This window comes from Lontra canadensis, unplaced genomic scaffold (genome assembly GCF_010015895.1).
Source record: "Lontra canadensis isolate GAN:19392208 unplaced genomic scaffold, GSC_riverotter_1.0 scaffold18, whole genome shotgun sequence".
NCBI lineage: Eukaryota > Metazoa > Chordata > Mammalia > Carnivora > Mustelidae > Lontra > Lontra canadensis.
This window is the reverse complement of record NW_022631012.1, coordinates 8,546,362-8,565,149: the sequence shown is the minus strand read 5'-3', so window position 1 is coordinate 8,565,149 and position 18,788 is coordinate 8,546,362. Positions and strand designations below refer to the sequence as shown.

The window sequence follows — 18,788 nt, the reverse complement described above, 5'->3', positions numbered from 1 at the left end:
GCTTTAGTACTTAAAAAAATTAAAATCAGGGGCGCCTGGGTGGCTCAGTGGGTTAAAGCCTCTGCCTTCAGCTCAGGTCATGATCTCAGGGTCCTGGGATCAAGCCCCATATTGGGCTCTCTGCTCAGCAGGGAGCCTGCTTCCCCTCCCCCCATGCCTGCTTCTCTGCCTACTTGTGATCTCTGTCTGTCAAATAAATAAATAAAATCTTAAAAATAAATAAATAAATAAATAAATAAATAAATAAAAAATTAAAATCAGGGCACCTGGGTGGCTCAGTGGGTTAAACCTCTGCCTTTGGCTCAGGTCATGATCTCAGGGTCCTGGGATCGAGCCCCACATGGGACTCTCTGCTCAGTGGGGAGCCTGCTTCCCTCTCTCTCTCTGCCTGCCTCTCTGCCTACTTGTGATCTCTGTTTGTCAAATAAATAAATAAAATCTTAAAAAAAAAAATTCAAATCATACGTAACTGCTACTATCCTGAAATAATGTGCTAGTGTTAAGTTCTACTGGTACCCATCTGCATGTACGTTAAGTGGTTAAGTGGAAAACACAACTGTCAAAAATTCTAATTCATAAGGAACTGTCAGTACATTAGTAATTTCTCTTCAGAAATTAGATTTAGTATGAAATAAATGAATAAAGAGATAATGCTATGCTAAATCTGAATGTTTTTGCTAACCCAATATTGATCATATACAAAGTTTAGAGAAAACTGTATATTATTTTAAAATCTCATGCTTTTTTTAATAATAAAAAGAGTTAAAATAAGTGTTTTTAGGGAAAAAAAAGCCAAAAATAAAACTACCAATATCTAACACGCATTTTCTGAATACATTTGTCTTAAAGAGGTTACTCAAATTACCTCTCTGCACATTAGACTTGCATCCTCCTTGACTCTGAAAATCATTTTGACAAGCTAACAAGGCAAACATCCCATTAGCAGCAGCACTTAGAACAAATACCTCAGAGAGGGCTCTTAGAATTTTCCAATCTTCTCTTGCCAAGCCAGGAGGTGTCACTGCTACTTTAGTCTGCTGAGCTCGGCCCTCAGTATTGACATAAGTAGCAGACTTCTCTGTGTAAGCAGCGCCTGGGAGAATAACATCAGCTATTGGAGCGCCGATGTCACCATGATGTCCTGAGAAAAGATGGAAAATGGCAAACTATATTTTAGCAAAAAAGTGATTAGGTTTCATACATGAACATCAGATATCCTTTTTAAATCCCATTAAGAATACAAAAGTGTGGGGCGCCTGGGTGGCTCAGTGGGTTAAGGCCTCTGCCTTCGGCTCGGGTTGTGATCTCGGAGTCCTGGGATGGAGCCCCACATCAGGCTCTCTGATCAGCGGGGAGCCTGCTTCCTCCTCTCTCTGCCTGCCTCTCTGCCTACTTGTAATCTCTGTCTGTCAAATAAATAAATAAAATCTTTAAAAAAAAAAAAAAAGAATACAAAAGTGTTGGGGTGGCTCAGGCGTCAAGTGTCTTCCTTTGGCTCAGGTCATGATCCCGGGGTCCTGGGATGGAGCCCTGCATCAGGCTCCCTGCTCAGCGGAGAGCCTGCTTCTCCCTCTCCCACTCCCCTTGCCCGTGTTCCCTCCCTCTCTGTCAAAAAAAAAAAAAAAAAAAAAAAAAAAAAAGAATTACAAAAGTGTTTGCAAAATTATAACATATAGAACATAAAAAAAAATTTTGTAATAAAAAGCCCACCTTGCCCATAATTCAACTCCCTTCCCAAAGAAAATTACTGATAAGCATTTGCTATCTTCACAGATTTTTTTTTTTTAAGAGAGAGACACACAGTGAGAGAAGGAACACAAGCAGGCAAAGTGGGAAAGGGAGTAGCAGGCTCCCCGCTGAGCAGGGAGCCCAATGCAGGGCTTGGGCTCCATCCCAGGACCCTGGGGTCATGACCTAAGCTGAAGGCAGACTCTTAATGACTGAGCCACCCAGATGCCCCCCAGATTATTTTTTGTAAATACAGAAATATGTATAATATCATACAAACATGCATCATGGGCAACTAGGTATATTATTTCTCTTGCTGATTACAAAGTGGAAATGCTCAGATGTATGTTAGAGAAATTCAGTAAAATAGACTGAAATGGTGGAGGAACAAAAAATGTGGAACAGGAATGACAGTGGTAATACCGAAAAGAACATAAAATAGGATATTATAGAAAACAGTATAATGAAAGGCTTAAATAGTATAATGAAAATTTTAATAGTTTAACAAAACTGTTAGAAGGAAAAGAAAACCCTGAGTTGGATGAAAGAAAGTTAGAGAATATATGAAGTCTAATCTCATTTGTATACATTTTCATATGTAACAGAAAAATATATGAAGCATACATTTCCAAAGCCATCATCAGTGATTATTTCTGGAGAGGACTAGGAACTGGATGCAAATTATGCATTTTGCTTTAACTTTATCACACAAAAGGTACAAAATATTATATAATGCTCTTTATGTACCACAGCAATAAAAAGCCTATTACAAATTTATGGTGTTTGTATAAAATGAAGTGGAGAATTATATAATACTCTTCTCTGTAAAATATCCAGGAATATTCTGGACTCCATTTATTCTAAGGAAACTTGATTATGTTTACAATGAGTGAGAGTTCAAGAAAAGGAAGTCAAACACAAAAAACCTGGAGAAGTACTATCAAATATATTTCTTTTCTTTTTTTCTTTAAAAAATTTTATTTTTTATTTATTTGACAGAGATCACAAGCAGGCAGAGAGGCAGGCAGAGAGAGAGGGAGAAGCAGGCTCCCTGCTGAGCAGAGAGCCCGATGTGGGGCTTGATCCCAGGACCCTGGGATCAGGACCTGAGCCGAAGGCAGAGGCTTTAACGCACTGAGCCACCCAGGTGCCTTACATTCATGATTTTAAAACTTTCTACCATTTATGTAAAAGTGCTTTCCTCTGATTATATAATAATGCCAAATATTCTTTGAAAAGTTGAATTTTAATAACATAAACTAACATTTAACTGTATAAGTAAATCATAACATATTACATAACATTTAACTGTATAAATAAACCATTATTTAACCATTCCTATTACTGAGGTATTTAGGTATCTTCTCAATCTTTGTTATCAAATATCATCAGGTAATCATTCTTTTTTTTTTCCCCTTAGATTTTGTTTATTTATTTATTTGAGAGTCCCCATGTATTTGGGCGGGGGCAGAGGGAGTAGGGAGCCTGATGTGGGGCTCGATCCCAGGACTCTGGAATCATGACATGAGCCATGAAGGCAGATGCTTAAAACTGACTAAGCCATGCAGGCACCCCACCAGGTAAATTCTTAACAGCACTATCAGCTATATAACTAATAAAACCTATGATTTAGTTTAAAAAATACTAAGGGGTGTGTGTGTATAACTCCTGAATGGAAAATATTCATTTGACTAAATGTATTGCCGTACAGTTTCTAATCTACACAATGTAGGATTCTTTTCTGTTTCTAGTATCACAGATGCTACTTACCTTGATAAATAATGAAACAATCCTTTGGCAAATCCTGTCGAGTGATACAACCTCCATCCGCTCCCAGGAGAAATAGCACTTTGGGAGGGTTCTTGCGAATTGCTTCCACCCCAGGTTTATAGCCAAGGTCCAAAGCAGCTACCTGGCTTGCAATCCTGTTAAACAATTACGGATTTTTAGCACACCTGCAGTCTTATCATTATAAAAAAATTAAATGTGACTCTTGAAATGATACTTAATCCCTTTTAAATTCAGTGCTGACAAAGACCTTACCTCATCATCTTTTTTTTTTTTTTAAGATTTATTTATTTATTTGACAGACAGGGATCACAAGTAGGCAGAGAGGAAGGCAGTGAGAGAGAGAGAGGAGGAAGCAGACTCCCCGCGGAGCAGAGAGCCCGATGTGGGGCTTGATCCCAGGACCCTGGGATCATGACCTCAGCCGAAGGCAGAGGCTTTAACCCACTGAGCCACCCAGGCGCCCCCTTACCTCATCTTCTCCCATTTTAAAATAGATGTCAAAACCAGAAATAGCAATATTTTAGTTTTAAGGGTGGGAAACAAAGAAAGAAGATGCTCAGAACACTGTCTTCATGAAGTATTTACTTATTTATTTGTTATTTATTATTTGGGGGGGAGGGGCAAAGGGACAGGGTGAGAGAGAATCCTAAGCAGGCTGCATGCCCAGCATAGAGCCTGACGCAGGGCTCAATCTCATGACCATGACATTATGACCTGAGCCAAAATCAAGAGTCAGATGCTTAACCAACTAAGCCACTCAGGCACCTCACTTCATAAGATAATGGTTAATGGAATAATTCTGGAAACTTTATGCCAGTTGAAATTGTCCTAAATTGATCTTATTCAATACAGCAAGATATAAAACGTAAGGCAAAAACAGTCATTAGAGCAAAGTCATATGATTTTGAAAACCAAAAGGGAGAAATTAAAACACTGGTCATAGGGACGCCTGGGTGGCTCAGTTGGTTAAGCAGCTGCCTTCGGCTCAGGTCATGATCCCAGCAACCTGGGATCAAGTCCCACATCGGACTCCTTGCTCGGCAGGGAGCCTGCTTCGCCCTCTGCCTCTGCTGCCTCTCTGTCTGCCTGTGCTTGTTCACTCTCTCTCTCTCTAATAAATAAATAAAATCTTAAAAAAACACAAACAAAAAAACCACTGGTCATAAAACTGTAATTTGGAGAAAACAGTAAAATTAGTACATACGTGTTCTATGAGCATATATTACTCTTATAAGTAGAAAATAATCCTTTAAAAAGAGGTTTAAGCCACGAGGCTCAGTCGGTTAAGCGTCTCCCTTTGACTCAGGTCATAATCCCAGCGTCCTGGAATTGAGCCCTGCATCAGGCTCCCGCTCAGTGGGGATCTGCTTCTCCCTCTGCTCTTCAGCCCACTCATGCTCACTCTCTCTCTCAAATAAATAAGTAAAATCTTAAGAAAAATAAAAATAAGGGGCGCCTGGGTGGCTCAGGGGGTTAAAGCCTCTGCCTTCGGCTCAGGTCATGATCCCAGGGTCCTGGGATCGAGCCCCGCATCGGGCTCTCTGCTCAGCAGGGAGCCTGCTTCCCTTGCTCTCTCTCTGTCTGCCTCTCTGCCTACTTGTGGTCTCTGTCTGTCAAATAAATAAATAAAACCTTAAAAAAAAATTAAATGAAAGAATGATGCAAAAATACTTAGTATTAAAGGAAAAAAGACTATCATCTTTGTACCACCCAAGAAGTCATTTGTGAGAAGGAGTCAGAAATACAATATTAGACAATTGGGAATTTTTAAAAAGTTATTAATTTTGGTACCCATTCAGAAAAACAAAACTGTATAGATAAAGACACAGATGGAAAAGTGAACTAAAAATACATAAAAATTGTGGCTAGAAAGGATCCAGAGGCGATCAATGCAAATAAACTCTACCTAAAAATTATAAAGTTTTAAAAAATGTTTTACATAACGATCTACAAGGCTAAATTAAACCAATCAAAGAGAAACATAATACCACAACTGAAATTAATGTTTAAGAATTTATTCAAGGGCACCTGGGTGGCTCAGTCAGTTAAGTGTCTGCCTTTGGCTCAGGTCATGATCCCAGGGTTCTGGGACCAAGTCCTGCATTAGGCTCCCTGCTCAGTGGGAAGTTTGCCTCTTCCTCTGCCCCTGCCCCCACTTGTGCTCTTTCTCTCTCAAATAAATAAAATCTTAAAAAAAAAAAAGTATTCATGGGTACCTGGGTGGCTCAGTTGTTAAGCATCTGCCTTTGGCTCAGGATGGAGCTCCCATCAGGCTCCCTGCTCAGCAGGAGGTCTGCTTCTCCCTCTCCCACTCCCCCTGTTTGTGTTCCCTTTCTCACTGTCTCTGTCAAATAAATAAATAAAATCTTTAAAAAAAAAAGTATTCAAGTATTTGTAAATTAAAAAAATTTGCCTATCACATTTAAAAGTACTTAGCCTCAATCCTTAAACAAATCTGAAAAATAATACTTTTTAAAAAAGATTTTATTTATTTATTTGAGAGATAGAGGTGGGGAAAGAGGCAGAGGGAGAGGGAGAAACAGACTCCCTACTGAGCAAGGAGCCTAATGGCCTGGGATCATAACCTGAGCTGAAGGCAGATGCTTAAATGACTGCGCTATCCAGGCACCTCCGTAAAAATAATTCTAAAGGTAGAAAGGATTATGGGAAATGGGAAAACTCATTTACTAAGGTAAAATTGTTACATTTCTTTTTTCTTTTTTTTTTTTTTTTAAAGATTTTAACTTGTTATGGGGTTATGGGCATTGGGGAGGGTATGTGCTATGGTGAGTGCTGTGAAGTGTGTAAACCTGGCCATTCACAGACCTGTACCTCTGGGGCTAATAATACATTCTGTTATAAAAAATAGAAAATTAAAAAAAAATTTTTTTTCAAGATTTTATTTGTTAGAGAGATAGAGAAAGAGAAACAAGCAGGGAGCAGCAGGCAGAGGGAGAAACGGGCTCCCCACTAAGCAGGGAGCCCAATGGAGGACTCAATCCCAGGACCCGAGGATCATGACCTGAGCTGAAGGCAGATGCTTAACGGACTGAGCCACCCAAGCATCCCTGTTACATTTCTAAAACAAGTTGGAAATATGCACGGAGAGCCTCAGAAATGTTTATCCTGTTTACCTTAAGAGCTCTACTTTTAGAAAGCCACTGTAAGAAAATAATCTAAAGTTCATTAAGTATTTGTGTATCATTGCATTACTTATACTTTACAGACTAGTATTAATTTACATGTTAACAAGAATGAAATGACTAAAAAGCTGTACATATTCATGATACTAAATTGCCACTGAAGTTTATATTTAAATGAAATTTCTAATTACAAGAAGAAATTTTATCTGGTAATGAAAATTGATAAAAACAGGATAGAAAACTGTTTACACAGTATGATTTCAACTATATAACTAAAAAAATATTTACAGAGGAAAAAGAGAACCAGAAGAAAGTAGCAACAGTAATTACTATAATTTGTAGAAGAATAATTTCCATTTCCATATTTTCTTCTCTTTCCAACTTCCTAAAATAAATGTATATTGTTATATGTATATATATATTTTAAAGAAAAGTATACGCAGGGGTTGGTGGGAAGGGTAGAAGGAGGGGGAGAAAGAGCTCAAGCAGGCTCCATACCCAGCATGTAGCACAAGAGGGGTTCAATCTCATGACCCCTAAGATCACTGACCTGAGCCAAAATCAAGAGTCAGACATTTAACCAACCGAGCCACCCAGGTGCTCCAAATTGTATTATTAATATGGTCAGAAAAAAACTTTCCTTACATTGAATTCTCACGTTAGCTTATATTTTTATCATTCAGTCAGAGGCCTTGTTGCAATTTTTGAACCAAGGTATACTAATACACTACAGATTTTCAAGATTTTCTCAGCACTATTTCAAATATTTTATTTTATTTTTTTAAGATTTTAATTTATTTATTTGAGAGAGAGGGAGAGAACATGAGCAGGGGGAAAGGCAGAGGAAGGAGCAGATTCCCTGCTGAGAAGGGTGCCGGACACAGGCTCTATCCCAGAACCCTGGGATCACGACCTAAGCTGAAGGCAGACACTTAACCAACTGAGCCACCCAGGCACCCCTCAAATATTTTAAGTATTATCATCTTTGGTTCTTTTCACACAGAAAATAAAGGTATCTCTCACATCTACTACTGAGACATTGCTAAATATTAAGCTATTTGTATATCTAAATGTGACAGTATAACAGTAACACATGTACACGAAATTACTTGAATCTTACAGTATATAGAACAATTACTCAACATACCTATGAAGGATATTCATAACTTTCCAATCACCAGAAACACCACTACTCATCCGAATCTTTTGAGCAATGTTGGAAACAGATGCAAGAATTGCTGCGCCATCATTTCTCTGGAGTGCAGAACTGCCTAAAACCACCATTGGTTTTTTAGCTTCATGTAATACCTATTTAAAAATAGAACTCCAATTAAAAATTTTTTTTAAATTTGCATCTACAGTATGTTGTCCCAAGTTTTAGTTTTAATGCAGAGTATCTTTGATTTTTAAGAGTCAACATATACACATTTATACAACCAGATTCAACTTAAAAAAACACCTCGCCAATGCTACTATGAAATGGCTAAATGAGTTGTCAGATAAAATAGATTTTCTAAAAGTAAGTACTGGGAATGAAAGCCTTTCCCAAATATCCTTTGGTCAGAATGATTATGGGTATGTTCCAGAAAAATCGGGCAATGTCCCTACAGAGATTGAGTTGGTACTTTCTAACAGAAAAAGCCACATTCAACTATCATGTGTATAGTCTTCTAGCTACTCACCATGCTCTAGACAAGGAGGAACAGGTAGGGAAAACAATGAACCTAGCATTACAACAGAGAATACCTAAAACTTTAAGGGCTCTGCTTTAAATCATAGTAACTTCTGAATGCCAAAACCGGAGGGGAGTGCATCCCAAAATCAAAGGAAACTACATATTTAGTGGAGGATGGAAAAATTAAAAGTAAAGAGGAAGAGTATAGAGCTCACTCTCTTAACCACCCTCTGCATCATTCTTCAATAAATAACTGGCCCAAATCAAGGAATCCACCTGAGAGTTATGCCTACACACGACAAAGGAGAGTAGACGTCCTCCTAGGGAATTTCCCAAGAAAATGTGAAGAGTTCAGAAAAATGGTTTTCTTTCTTTCTTTATAACACAGTTTATTTATTTATTTGACACAGAGAGAGAGATAGAGAGAGCACAAGCAGGGGAAAAGGCAGAGGGAGAGGGAGAAGCAGGCGCTCCAGTGAGCAGGGAGCCCGATGCAGGGCTCAATCCCAGGACTCTGGGATCGTGACCTCAACCAAAGGCAGATGCTTAACCAACATGGCCACCTAGGCGCCCCTTGTTAGGAGTTCTTAATGAAGAGACCACCACTTACTAACTGAAAATACATTTAGGGGCACCTGGGTGGCTCAGTGGGTTAAAGTGCCTGCCTTCGGCTCAGGTCATGATCCCAGAGTCCTGGGATTGAACCCCACATCGGGCTCTCTGCCCAGCAGCGAGCCTGCTTCCACCTCTCTTCTCTCTGCCTGCCTCTCTGTCTACTTGTGATCTCTGCCTGTCAAATAAATAAATAAAATCTTTAAAAAAAAAAAAATGAAAGAAAATACATTTAAATCTAGTATAGAAAAAAACTCCCGAAAAACACCAATCATTTTCTGGGGCATGGAGATGGGAATTAGAAAAGAAGAATACTTTTCATTAAGTTTTTTTTTCTATTTTTGATCACTGCAATGAAAATGTTTTTCCTATTCAAAACAAAGGAACTGGGCTATTTTGTACCACATGATTACACCTAAGGCCACACCAACTTGGAACCATAAGGAGAAGCTCACTCAAACACATGGGAGCAAAGACACTGAAGAAGTAAAGCAGTAAGGAATATCCTTCCTAGATGACATCCTTGGACATTTATCAAACTGCCTATCCTCCAAAACTGTTACGTGAAGAACAGAAACCTCTTACATTTTTTAAATAATCAGCATTCCACCACACAGGCACAAATACTAAAATAAAAAGAACCTTGAATTTTCACAATGAAAGGCACACCATGTCCCATAAAAAAGTGACAGAGAACCACCACCATTAAGACATATTCTGAAGTTATTAAATTTCAAAGATAAAGAAGCTAGTATAAAGGTTCAAAAAAGTATCTAGATAGTAAAAAAAAAAAAATCAGGACAGGGTTGGGAGAAAATATGACCGACATCAGGCTTCTCCACATGAACAAAAAGCAGTGTCTATAAAGTTCAGAGAGGAAAAAAGTGTGACCCTATAACTCTGTATTCTGCCACGGCTCTCTTCAGGAATAAAACAGACATACTCAAGCAAGCAAGAAATTAAGGAACAGTGTACTTATGAGCCCCTCTTGGAAAAGTAAATAAAAACCTATAAATACCAGACAGCAACAAAGTGAATGCAAATAAAGTACTCAGTAATGAAAATGTCATTAAAAGGACTGGTGAAATTGAAGAATAACTCTTGTAGTACAGAAAGATTTCCTTTAACTTCAAATTCCTTCAGTTTCACTTCGGCTTGGAGGGGCTTGAACTCACGACCCTGAAATCATGGCCTAAGCTAAGATTAAGAGTCGGACACTTAAGGGATTGAGCCACCCAGGCACCCCTTATATCAATTTCTTTTCTGATAATTTCAAGTAAAATTAAATTCTGGTACATAAAAACAGTACATATAATAAGATCTCATTTCTGTCTATCTATACATCCATCTTGCTCTATATATGAAGAGAGAAATGATTATGATGTTTTATCAATATTTGTTTGGGGGCACCTGGGTGGCTCAGTGGGTTAAGCCTCTGCCTTCGGCTCAGGTCATGATCCCAGGGTCCTGGGATGGAGCCCCTGCATTGAGGTCCCTGCTCTGCAGGGAGCTTGCTTCTCCCTCTCTCTGCATGCCCCTCCCCCTGCTTGTGCACATACTCTGTCAAATAAATAAAATCTTTAATAAAGTAAAAAATAAATTCTTGTTTGGGTTGGTGGAACCTGGGGTAACGTTCTACTTTTTTCCATTTTTCTTTTATTTATGTATTTGAGAGAGAGAGAGATTAAGAGAATGAGTGGGAGGATGAGCCGAGGGAGAAGCAGAGTCCCCACTGAGCAGGGAGCCTGACATAGGACTCCATCCCAGGACCCCGGGATCATGACCTGAGCTGAAGGCAGATGGTCAACCAACTGAGTCACCCAGGCGCCCCCCCCCGCCCCCATTTTTCTTCTCTATAGTGGTACAATTTTTAACAGCAATCATAAATTATGACAAAAACAGTAACTCTTAAAAATAGTAATACTTAGGGGTGCCTGGGTGGCTCAGTGGGTTAAGCCTCTGCCTTTAAGTTGCCTTTAAGCCTCAGCTCAGGTCATGACCTCAGGGTCCTGGGATCGAGTCCTACATCGGGCTCTCTGCTTGGCAGGGAGCCTGCTTCCTCTTCCTCCTCTCTCTCTGCCTACTCGTGATCTTTCTCTGCCAAATAAATAAATGAAATCTTTAAAAAAAAAATAAAAAAAAAAACAGTAATACTTAAAAATCAACGAAAGAGGATACACAGAACTTGAGAGCACCTGGCTGAATGGATGGCTGCCGGAAGCAACGTCTCGAAGAACTTCGGGAGAATCTCCCAGATGGTCATATCTGTAAGTGAGATCCACTGGGCTGCCAATAAGGGCCACTTTTAAGTCATTGTGAAGCCAGCTGAAATAAAAACAACAAAGATTTTGGAGTTAAATTACTAAATTAGCATAGCCACCAGTCTTAACAATGTAGCCTAGAGGCTACATCTATTTATGTTACAAATGTTAAAGCACAAAGCAGCCACAGAACATTTGGCCTTCACATACATAATTTATTGTGCACCTCTCAGAATAACAGTGTTGTAAAAATGCACACCAAGGTAGGTCAGTGAATTAATCTGCTGTGTAAGAATGCCAACCCTAAGCAAGCTACAAAAACTTTAATTTTAGAGTAAATGATGTGTAATTTTTATTTTACCATATTTACATAGCAGAGTCAATTATCTCCTAATTATCCATTAAGGTGATTTAAATATAGTTAATGAAAATAAACTACATCATTCAAATTTATTCTCTTTGCCAGGGAAGTAAGGAGCCAGCTCTTCTAAAACTAGAGACAAACATGGTGACCATATATTCTGTTTGAGACAGTGCTGGTTTTCATCTGCCTCCTGCGGCATTAACAATTCCCCCTCTCACTCTCAACAGCCTATTCTAAGTGTCTAAGATATGAAAAGATGGAGGTATTCTACAAAGTAACTGCCCGTACTCTTCAAAAAAATGTCAAAAAAGAAAACTGAGGAGTAATGACACTAACTGCAGTATATGACTTGAGACTGAATCCTGAGCAGGAAAAAAAATCATGATAGACGAAATTATGGAAAAAGTGGTGCATCTTGAGTTATTTCAAAATAAGGGGACAAAGTATTAAGATCAGCAGCGAGGGAGGGAGGGAATGGACCTGTTGGACACTGCACTCCAATTATCTTTTGGAGTCTCATTCCCACTAACACTATTAGGAATTAGCTATTTTTCAGACTTAAAATAAATTATTATATAAACATTTTTAAAAACCCGAATATTACTACTAACCTCTTTCGAATTCTAGCATTAAACAGTGGTGCCTCAAAACGTGGATTTGTACCAACCAGAAGGACAAGATCTGCCTCTTCCACACCAGCAATTGTAGTATTAAGAAGATAGTTGGAACGCAAATCTGTGCTAGAAATACAAAATTAAAAATGCAGGTTTACTTCAAAACTAATACATAATGAAAATCCAGGCAATATTTTCATGTCAGCAAGCCCATGGTATTCCCACACAAAAAAATTCCTATGAAGTATTTCTAAATTACATCAAAGTTTTAGATATATTTTTTTGTAAGATTTATTTATGTGAGAGAGAGAGAAACCATGTGCATGTGAGCAGGGGGAGGGGCAAGGGAGAGTGAGACAAGTAGATTCCCTGCTAAGTGGGGAAGCCTACTCAGGGCTCAATCCCAGGACCCTGAGATCATGACCTGAGCCGAAATCAAGAGCTGGATGCTTAACCAACTGAGTGATGCAGGCACCATTCAGATACTTATTGATAACTGGGATTCTCCAATAGTTCCTGGGTTGACTTTGGTCTCTGTGTGAAAAGAAACTGGTGGGTACGATGGAAAATCCAAGCTGTCAGTCATCACTTATTGATGCCACAGATGTACTTATTTATTTAAATTTTTAAAAATTTTTTTAAAAAAGATTTTATTTATTTGACAGAGATCACAAGTAGGCAGAGATGCAGGCAGAGAGAGAGGGAGGAGGAAGCAGGCTCCCTGCTGAGCAGACAGCCCGATGTGGGGCTCGATCCCAGGACCCTGGGATCATGACATGAGCCAAAGGCAGAGGCTTTAACCCACTGAGCCACTCAGGTGCCCCCTATTTACTTATTTATTTAAGTAAACTCTACCACCAATGTGGGATCGAATTTAGGACCCCGAGATTCAGAGTCACCCACTCTACCAACTGAGCTGGCCAGGAGCCCCAGATGTAATGATTTATACACAACTTTATAACCACAACAAAGCAGGCCTAGATGCTAGCTTTGTAGTTCTCACCCAGCTCCTGCAGTGGGGAAGACCTCTTCCGTGCACAGGGTGTCAGAGTCCACCCTATTAAGCAAATCCTTGAGAGCTACCAGGGCTTCAGCATCCACCAAGCCACCTGCAACTGCTGCCACATCACTGCCCTGAAAACTTTGCAACTGGAAATGGACGAAAAGGGCGTCACCAAAAACCTCCATTTGGCAAAGACCACTACTCAGAAAACAAAACAAGTCATTTTAAAGTATTAAAAAAGCAACAAACCTTAGACTAGAAAGGCTTACACTAACTATTAATCTAGAAGTGACAAAGGTGTCTGCGAGGCCAAGGCTAATAATACCACCAGCTTGGAGGGAAGGTATTTGTTTTAAATTAGAAACAAAGGGGGGTCATGATGAGGTTTGGAGGATGAAGACTGAATTATAGTTAAATTTGACTTCTTCCAAAGTATCTACTACTCCCTCAAGCCCTTTGCGTACATTTCTTGGACTAGAAAGCCACTCCCCCCCATCTTTGCTCTGGCAAGTCTGCATTCATTCTTAGACTTTGCCTAATTGACCTTATATAGGAAGGCATCCTTGACATGCTAGCCTGGTTAGGCACCCCTCCCATGTGCTCTCTCATATTCCTGCACAACTACCTGAGCACATGATACCTGACTGACTACAGGTCTTTCCCTACTGCAAGATTGTGGGAAGTAGGGACCATGTGTTTAGCGGTATCTACATGCCTACCTCCCGCGTGAATATCTAGCATACGGTTCTTAATATATGTTTGTTAAATGAAAGGCAATCATGACAAGAAAAAATGTAGAGACACACATTCCCCACTTTGCTACAAAGATGTTCCTTGAAAATCACAAATACTATTTATTCTATACTTCAATGTTTTACCATTCCAGCTACACGAGAGAGTGCATCCTCCCAGGAGGTATAGGTTAAAAGCCCCTTTTCATTTCTGACCATCGGCTCCGTAAGTCTTTGACGTTTTAGCCCATCATAGGCAAATCTAAATAACAGAAATTACACCATTTGTGGAATCCTGCTGAAGAGGCAACTAGTTTTCAAGTTCAAAATCTAAAAAAAAAATGCTATTTAAACATTGTACCAGTTACAGTGTCAAACAGACTGATGAACACTTGGATACAAATACTTACTCCCGGTTTTTGGAAGATGAGTAAGTATTTTATGCACATCATCCAAAACTAAAACATCATCTAAAGAGTTTGAGTTCTTGTAAGTTGTTTTCAGCTAAATGAAATTACAACACAAAAAAATCTTATAGCTGAAGAAGCAAAGCCATTTTTATTTATAAAACCCGAATACTTTTAGATATTTTATCAAAATTATGATGTACAGGCTCTAACTTACATGTAGCTTTTCTCTAAAGAACAAACTGGAGTAGATTAAGTACCTTAATCCACTTCAAAATTATAGGATGGATATTTGTCAGTTACTATGAAAGCCAGCAATATACCTAGACTACTGTTAATTTTCTCCAATTCTCCATATTAACAGTCTAGATTTTCAGTAGTCTACATTTATTAACTAATTTGCAAGTATAAAAACTATTTTAAAATTAAAATTACCATAAAATATACTTCAAATCAAGTGCAATAGTTAAGAAAAACAATGCCGCATATACCTGGTTTTATCAGAGATCCACTCTTCATTGATGTCCTCGTGCATCCTTGGCAAAATCCTCATCACCTCTCCTGTTCTTGTGCTTACCACAATATTACTTCCAACTGCATCCATGACATCAATGGATTCCGTCTTTCTGAGAAAATAAGCACGTGTATTTACTATGCTGATTTTGGCAATAAGGACAAAGTTTCTGCTATATGATTTATCCCAAACAAATAATTTTACAATAGGGGCACCTGGGTGGCTCAGTCAGCTAAGCCGCTGCCTCCGGCTCAGGTCATGATCCCATGGTCCTGGGATCGAGTCCCACATCAGGCTCCTTGCTCAGTAAGGAGCCTGCTTCTCTCTCTGCCTCTGCCTGCCACTCTGCCTGCTTGTGTGCTTTCTCTCTGATAAATAAATACATAAATAAATAAATAAAATCTTAAAAAAAATTTTATAATGACTTGCCTTTCTGAATTTCTAAAACTAATGGCACCCAGAGAAATTGCAATAAAATAAAAATACCCTCATATGTGACTACTTCACACAAATTCCTACTGTAAAAATAAAGCTTTAGGGACACCTGGGCGTCTGACTGTTGATTTCGACTCAGGTCATGATCTCAAGGTAGCGAGATCAAGCCCTGTGTAGTATGCAGAGTCTGCTCTCCCTATGCTCCTCCCCGCAACTGCACATGCATGAGCTTGCAAGCTCTCTCCATAAATAAAATCTTAAAAAAAAATTAAATAAAGCTTTAGAGACTGTTAACTAATATAAAAGCCAATGGTAAGGGTTCCAAGTGGCCAAATCTGGGAACTATGCAAGAAGGTAAGATTTCTGGGTATGGCTGATTAAAAGAGCCTGACAAATCCTCCCCCCAAAAAAGCAAAAATAAAGCTGGACAAAATTAACAAAAATAACCACTTTAGGGGCACCTGGGTGGCTCAGTGGGTTAAAGCCTCTGCCTTAGGCTCAGGTCATGATCTCAAGAGTCCTGGGATTGAGCCCCGCATCGGGCTCTCTGCTCGGCAGGGAGCCTGCTTCCTCCTCTTTCTCTGCCTGCCTCTTTGCCTACTTGTGATCTCTGTCAAATAAATAAATAAAATCTTTAAAAAAAAAAAAGTTAAAAAAAAACAAACCCAAAAATAACCACTTTGGAAATCTAACAAAAAGGGATACACCATCACAAGAAGCTTTTATGCAGGGAAAAACTACCGAACTTCAAGTAAAAAGGCTGGAAATCAGTGGTGATGTGAACTGGCCTGTTCTCATCCCCTTCCCCACCACCTTGAACAGGTTCTGCCAGGCTGAGGTAAGCTGTGGAGATGGAAGCTTCTCTGCCTGCATTATGGGAGTCTCAGAAGAAAAATAGAAAAATCTCTACTTACGTCATCTCAGCTATGTACTGTGCCTTATCCCCCAAATCCTTTTTATACATAGACATATGGTTTAAAACCTAGAATTGTAAAAAACTCCCATATATTCTAGTGGAAGTTTAAAAATGGGAGGGCAATTTAATGATACGTTTCTAGAACCTTAAAAATACTCAAACTTATTGCAACTACCTACTCCATTTCCCGGTTTAGTAAGAAAAATCAGATATATAAGAAAAAAATTCATTTGTAACAATTTTTAAAAAAGATTTTATTATTAATTCACTTAAGAGACAGAGAGAGAGAGAGAGAAAGTGTATAAGCTGGGGGGAGAGGGAGAGAATCTGAAGTGAGCTCTTGTGCTGAGCACAGAGCTATATGTGGGGCTTGATTTCGTGACTCAGATCATGATCTGAGCCAAAACCAAGAGTTAGATGCTTAAGTGACTGAGCTACTCAGGCATCCCAATAACAATTTATATCATAGGTTTACAACTATACAGAAACAATATACAGAGGAGACTAAATCTCAAAAAAATCAAGACAGTTTTCCTCTTTGGAAATACAAGTGACTAAAATAATTATATGGTTAAGTACTTTGGAATTAATTTCCAAGAAAATTGTAATTAATTTGCACAGGTTCATCCTATCCTTTAATCTATCTTCTTACTTTCCAGTAAGAGGGTTTAACTTAAAGCAAATACCTAAAAACTCAGCAGACCAAAACAATTAGAATACAGGCAAGAACACGAATCTTTAATTTTTTTCAACAGCAGTCAACTAAAGGACAGAAAACAAACTGTCAAAAAACACAACAATGAATACCTTGTTTCCCAAGGGCGGGCAGTAAAAGCATAGGGCTTAGAGGTCAGGGCCCCTACAGGGCAGATATCAATGATATTTCCAGAGAGCTCAGACATGAACATCTTTTCAACATATGTGCCAACTTGCATATCATTTCCTCTGCCTGTTGTTCCCAAATCATCTACTCCTGCAATCTCACTTGCAAACCTGCAAGATAAAAATGTACTGTCAAATGGTCAAATCCAGCAAAATTATCTCCTTTCCTAACTATGCTCACAAAGAAATGATTTTCAAAACACTAAAAAGACATGAGTATATTTTCAATGGGGAACACAGTCCTTGAATAAAAGAGTTCAATAAATGTTTGCTTGTAAGTTAATTGCAATGTAACACACATATAGAAAATGGCACAAATCATGTGTAGCTCAACAAGTTATCACAGAATTAATGCTTATAGATGTTGATTTGTAAATTCAGCGTAAGTTGATATTCACTGAAAGTGAAAAATTTCATTTTATTCGTGTGTGCAGACGATAAAAAAATCCCTTTCCTACAACCAAAAAAAAGTTGCCCTTTCTTCCAGTGTTATTATTCCACCAAATTTGTATTAGTAAGTATGTGAATGATATTCCAGAAGAGAGGAGGAAAAACATTACCTGATGCAGCGAGTACACTGTATACATCTAGTCATGATGGTCTTTACCAATGGCCCAATGTTCTTGTCCTCCACAGCACGTTTCCCCTCTAAAAATCGGCTCCTATCACTTCCGAACATCATGGACTGGTCCTTAAGTAGATTAGGAGAGTTAATTTAATGCTGCTAGTAAAATTAAAACTTGAGACAGCCAAAAACGATTTAGGAAGTTAGACTACATACCTGCAGATCACATTCACCTCCCTGGTCACAAATAGGACAGTCCAGTGGGTGATTTGCTAGCAAGAACTCCATCACACCTTCTCTGTATGGATAATTTTAATATATAAAATGATATAAATTTTTGCCACTCAAAATGGTTTGGATATAGGCTATCTAGATAACCTCCAGAGATGTATCCTTTCACAGAGCACTAATTTTACACTTATTATCAGAAATGCCAATGCAACCATCATTCTAGTATTAGACACATGATCTAAAAAAATGTTTATAGAAAACTAGGAATAAAATATCATTTATAGAATCTAGAAAACTGTAACTTTTAATAATACAAAATTACCAAAAATTGCTAAATGATCTTCAGAAAACATTCACATTAATTCAAAACAAAAACAAAAACAAACACAAACACACAAATGCACAGCAAAAAACAAGTAACAGTGCCTGTATAGTATAGTAACACGTTACTGAAATAATCTCAGTTCAGTAAGCCCCAGATTCACTATTCATCACAAGTTTAACAAGCTACTGAAGAGGAGCTTTTAGTGCTAATTCCATGCTAGGCTCAAAACCATAAACATCTGACTTCACCTCCTCAATGTGTCCTTACTTCTACAGCTCCCATGAGCTGAACATGCCAACTTTTTCAGAGCTTGCTAGAGTTCCTCATCTAGGAGAGGTCTAAATACTGAAATGAGCCATTTTCTGCTCTAAGAAAAGTTACTATGCTGAGTTGCACCAAAGTACCTGGCTTTCTTAGATTTCTCTGAGTTTGTCAGGATATTCCAACCTTTCATTACTGGCATGGCACAAGCAGCTACGACCTGCAATTTCAATGGAAAAATCTTTAAGTTCCTATATTTATAAGCAACCCAACATACGAAAAGATCAAGTCATCCATCGAAAAAGAAACAAAGAACAGTATTTTTGAAGA

General features: G+C 38.6%; 1 protein-coding gene across 1 annotated transcript in view; it reads right to left on the bottom strand.

The window, feature by feature from the left end:
* The window catches only part of NDUFS1 (NADH:ubiquinone oxidoreductase core subunit S1), a 28,730-nt gene that overhangs the window by 2,877 nt on the left and 7,065 nt on the right, over positions 1-18,788 (bottom strand). The window contains exons 5-16 of the mRNA XM_032859986.1: positions 18,602-18,678; positions 17,858-17,939; positions 17,637-17,767; positions 17,002-17,187; positions 14,821-14,955; positions 14,070-14,184; positions 13,192-13,337; positions 12,186-12,314; positions 11,145-11,274; positions 7,810-7,970; positions 3,499-3,653; positions 966-1,141 (exon numbers count right to left, since the gene is read on the bottom strand). Of these exons, the coding sequence (XP_032715877.1) occupies positions 966-1,141; positions 3,499-3,653; positions 7,810-7,970; positions 11,145-11,274; positions 12,186-12,314; positions 13,192-13,337; positions 14,070-14,184; positions 14,821-14,955; positions 17,002-17,187; positions 17,637-17,767; positions 17,858-17,939; positions 18,602-18,678 (1,623 nt within the window). The remainder of the gene's footprint in view (positions 1-965; positions 1,142-3,498; positions 3,654-7,809; positions 7,971-11,144; positions 11,275-12,185; positions 12,315-13,191; positions 13,338-14,069; positions 14,185-14,820; positions 14,956-17,001; positions 17,188-17,636; positions 17,768-17,857; positions 17,940-18,601; positions 18,679-18,788) is intronic.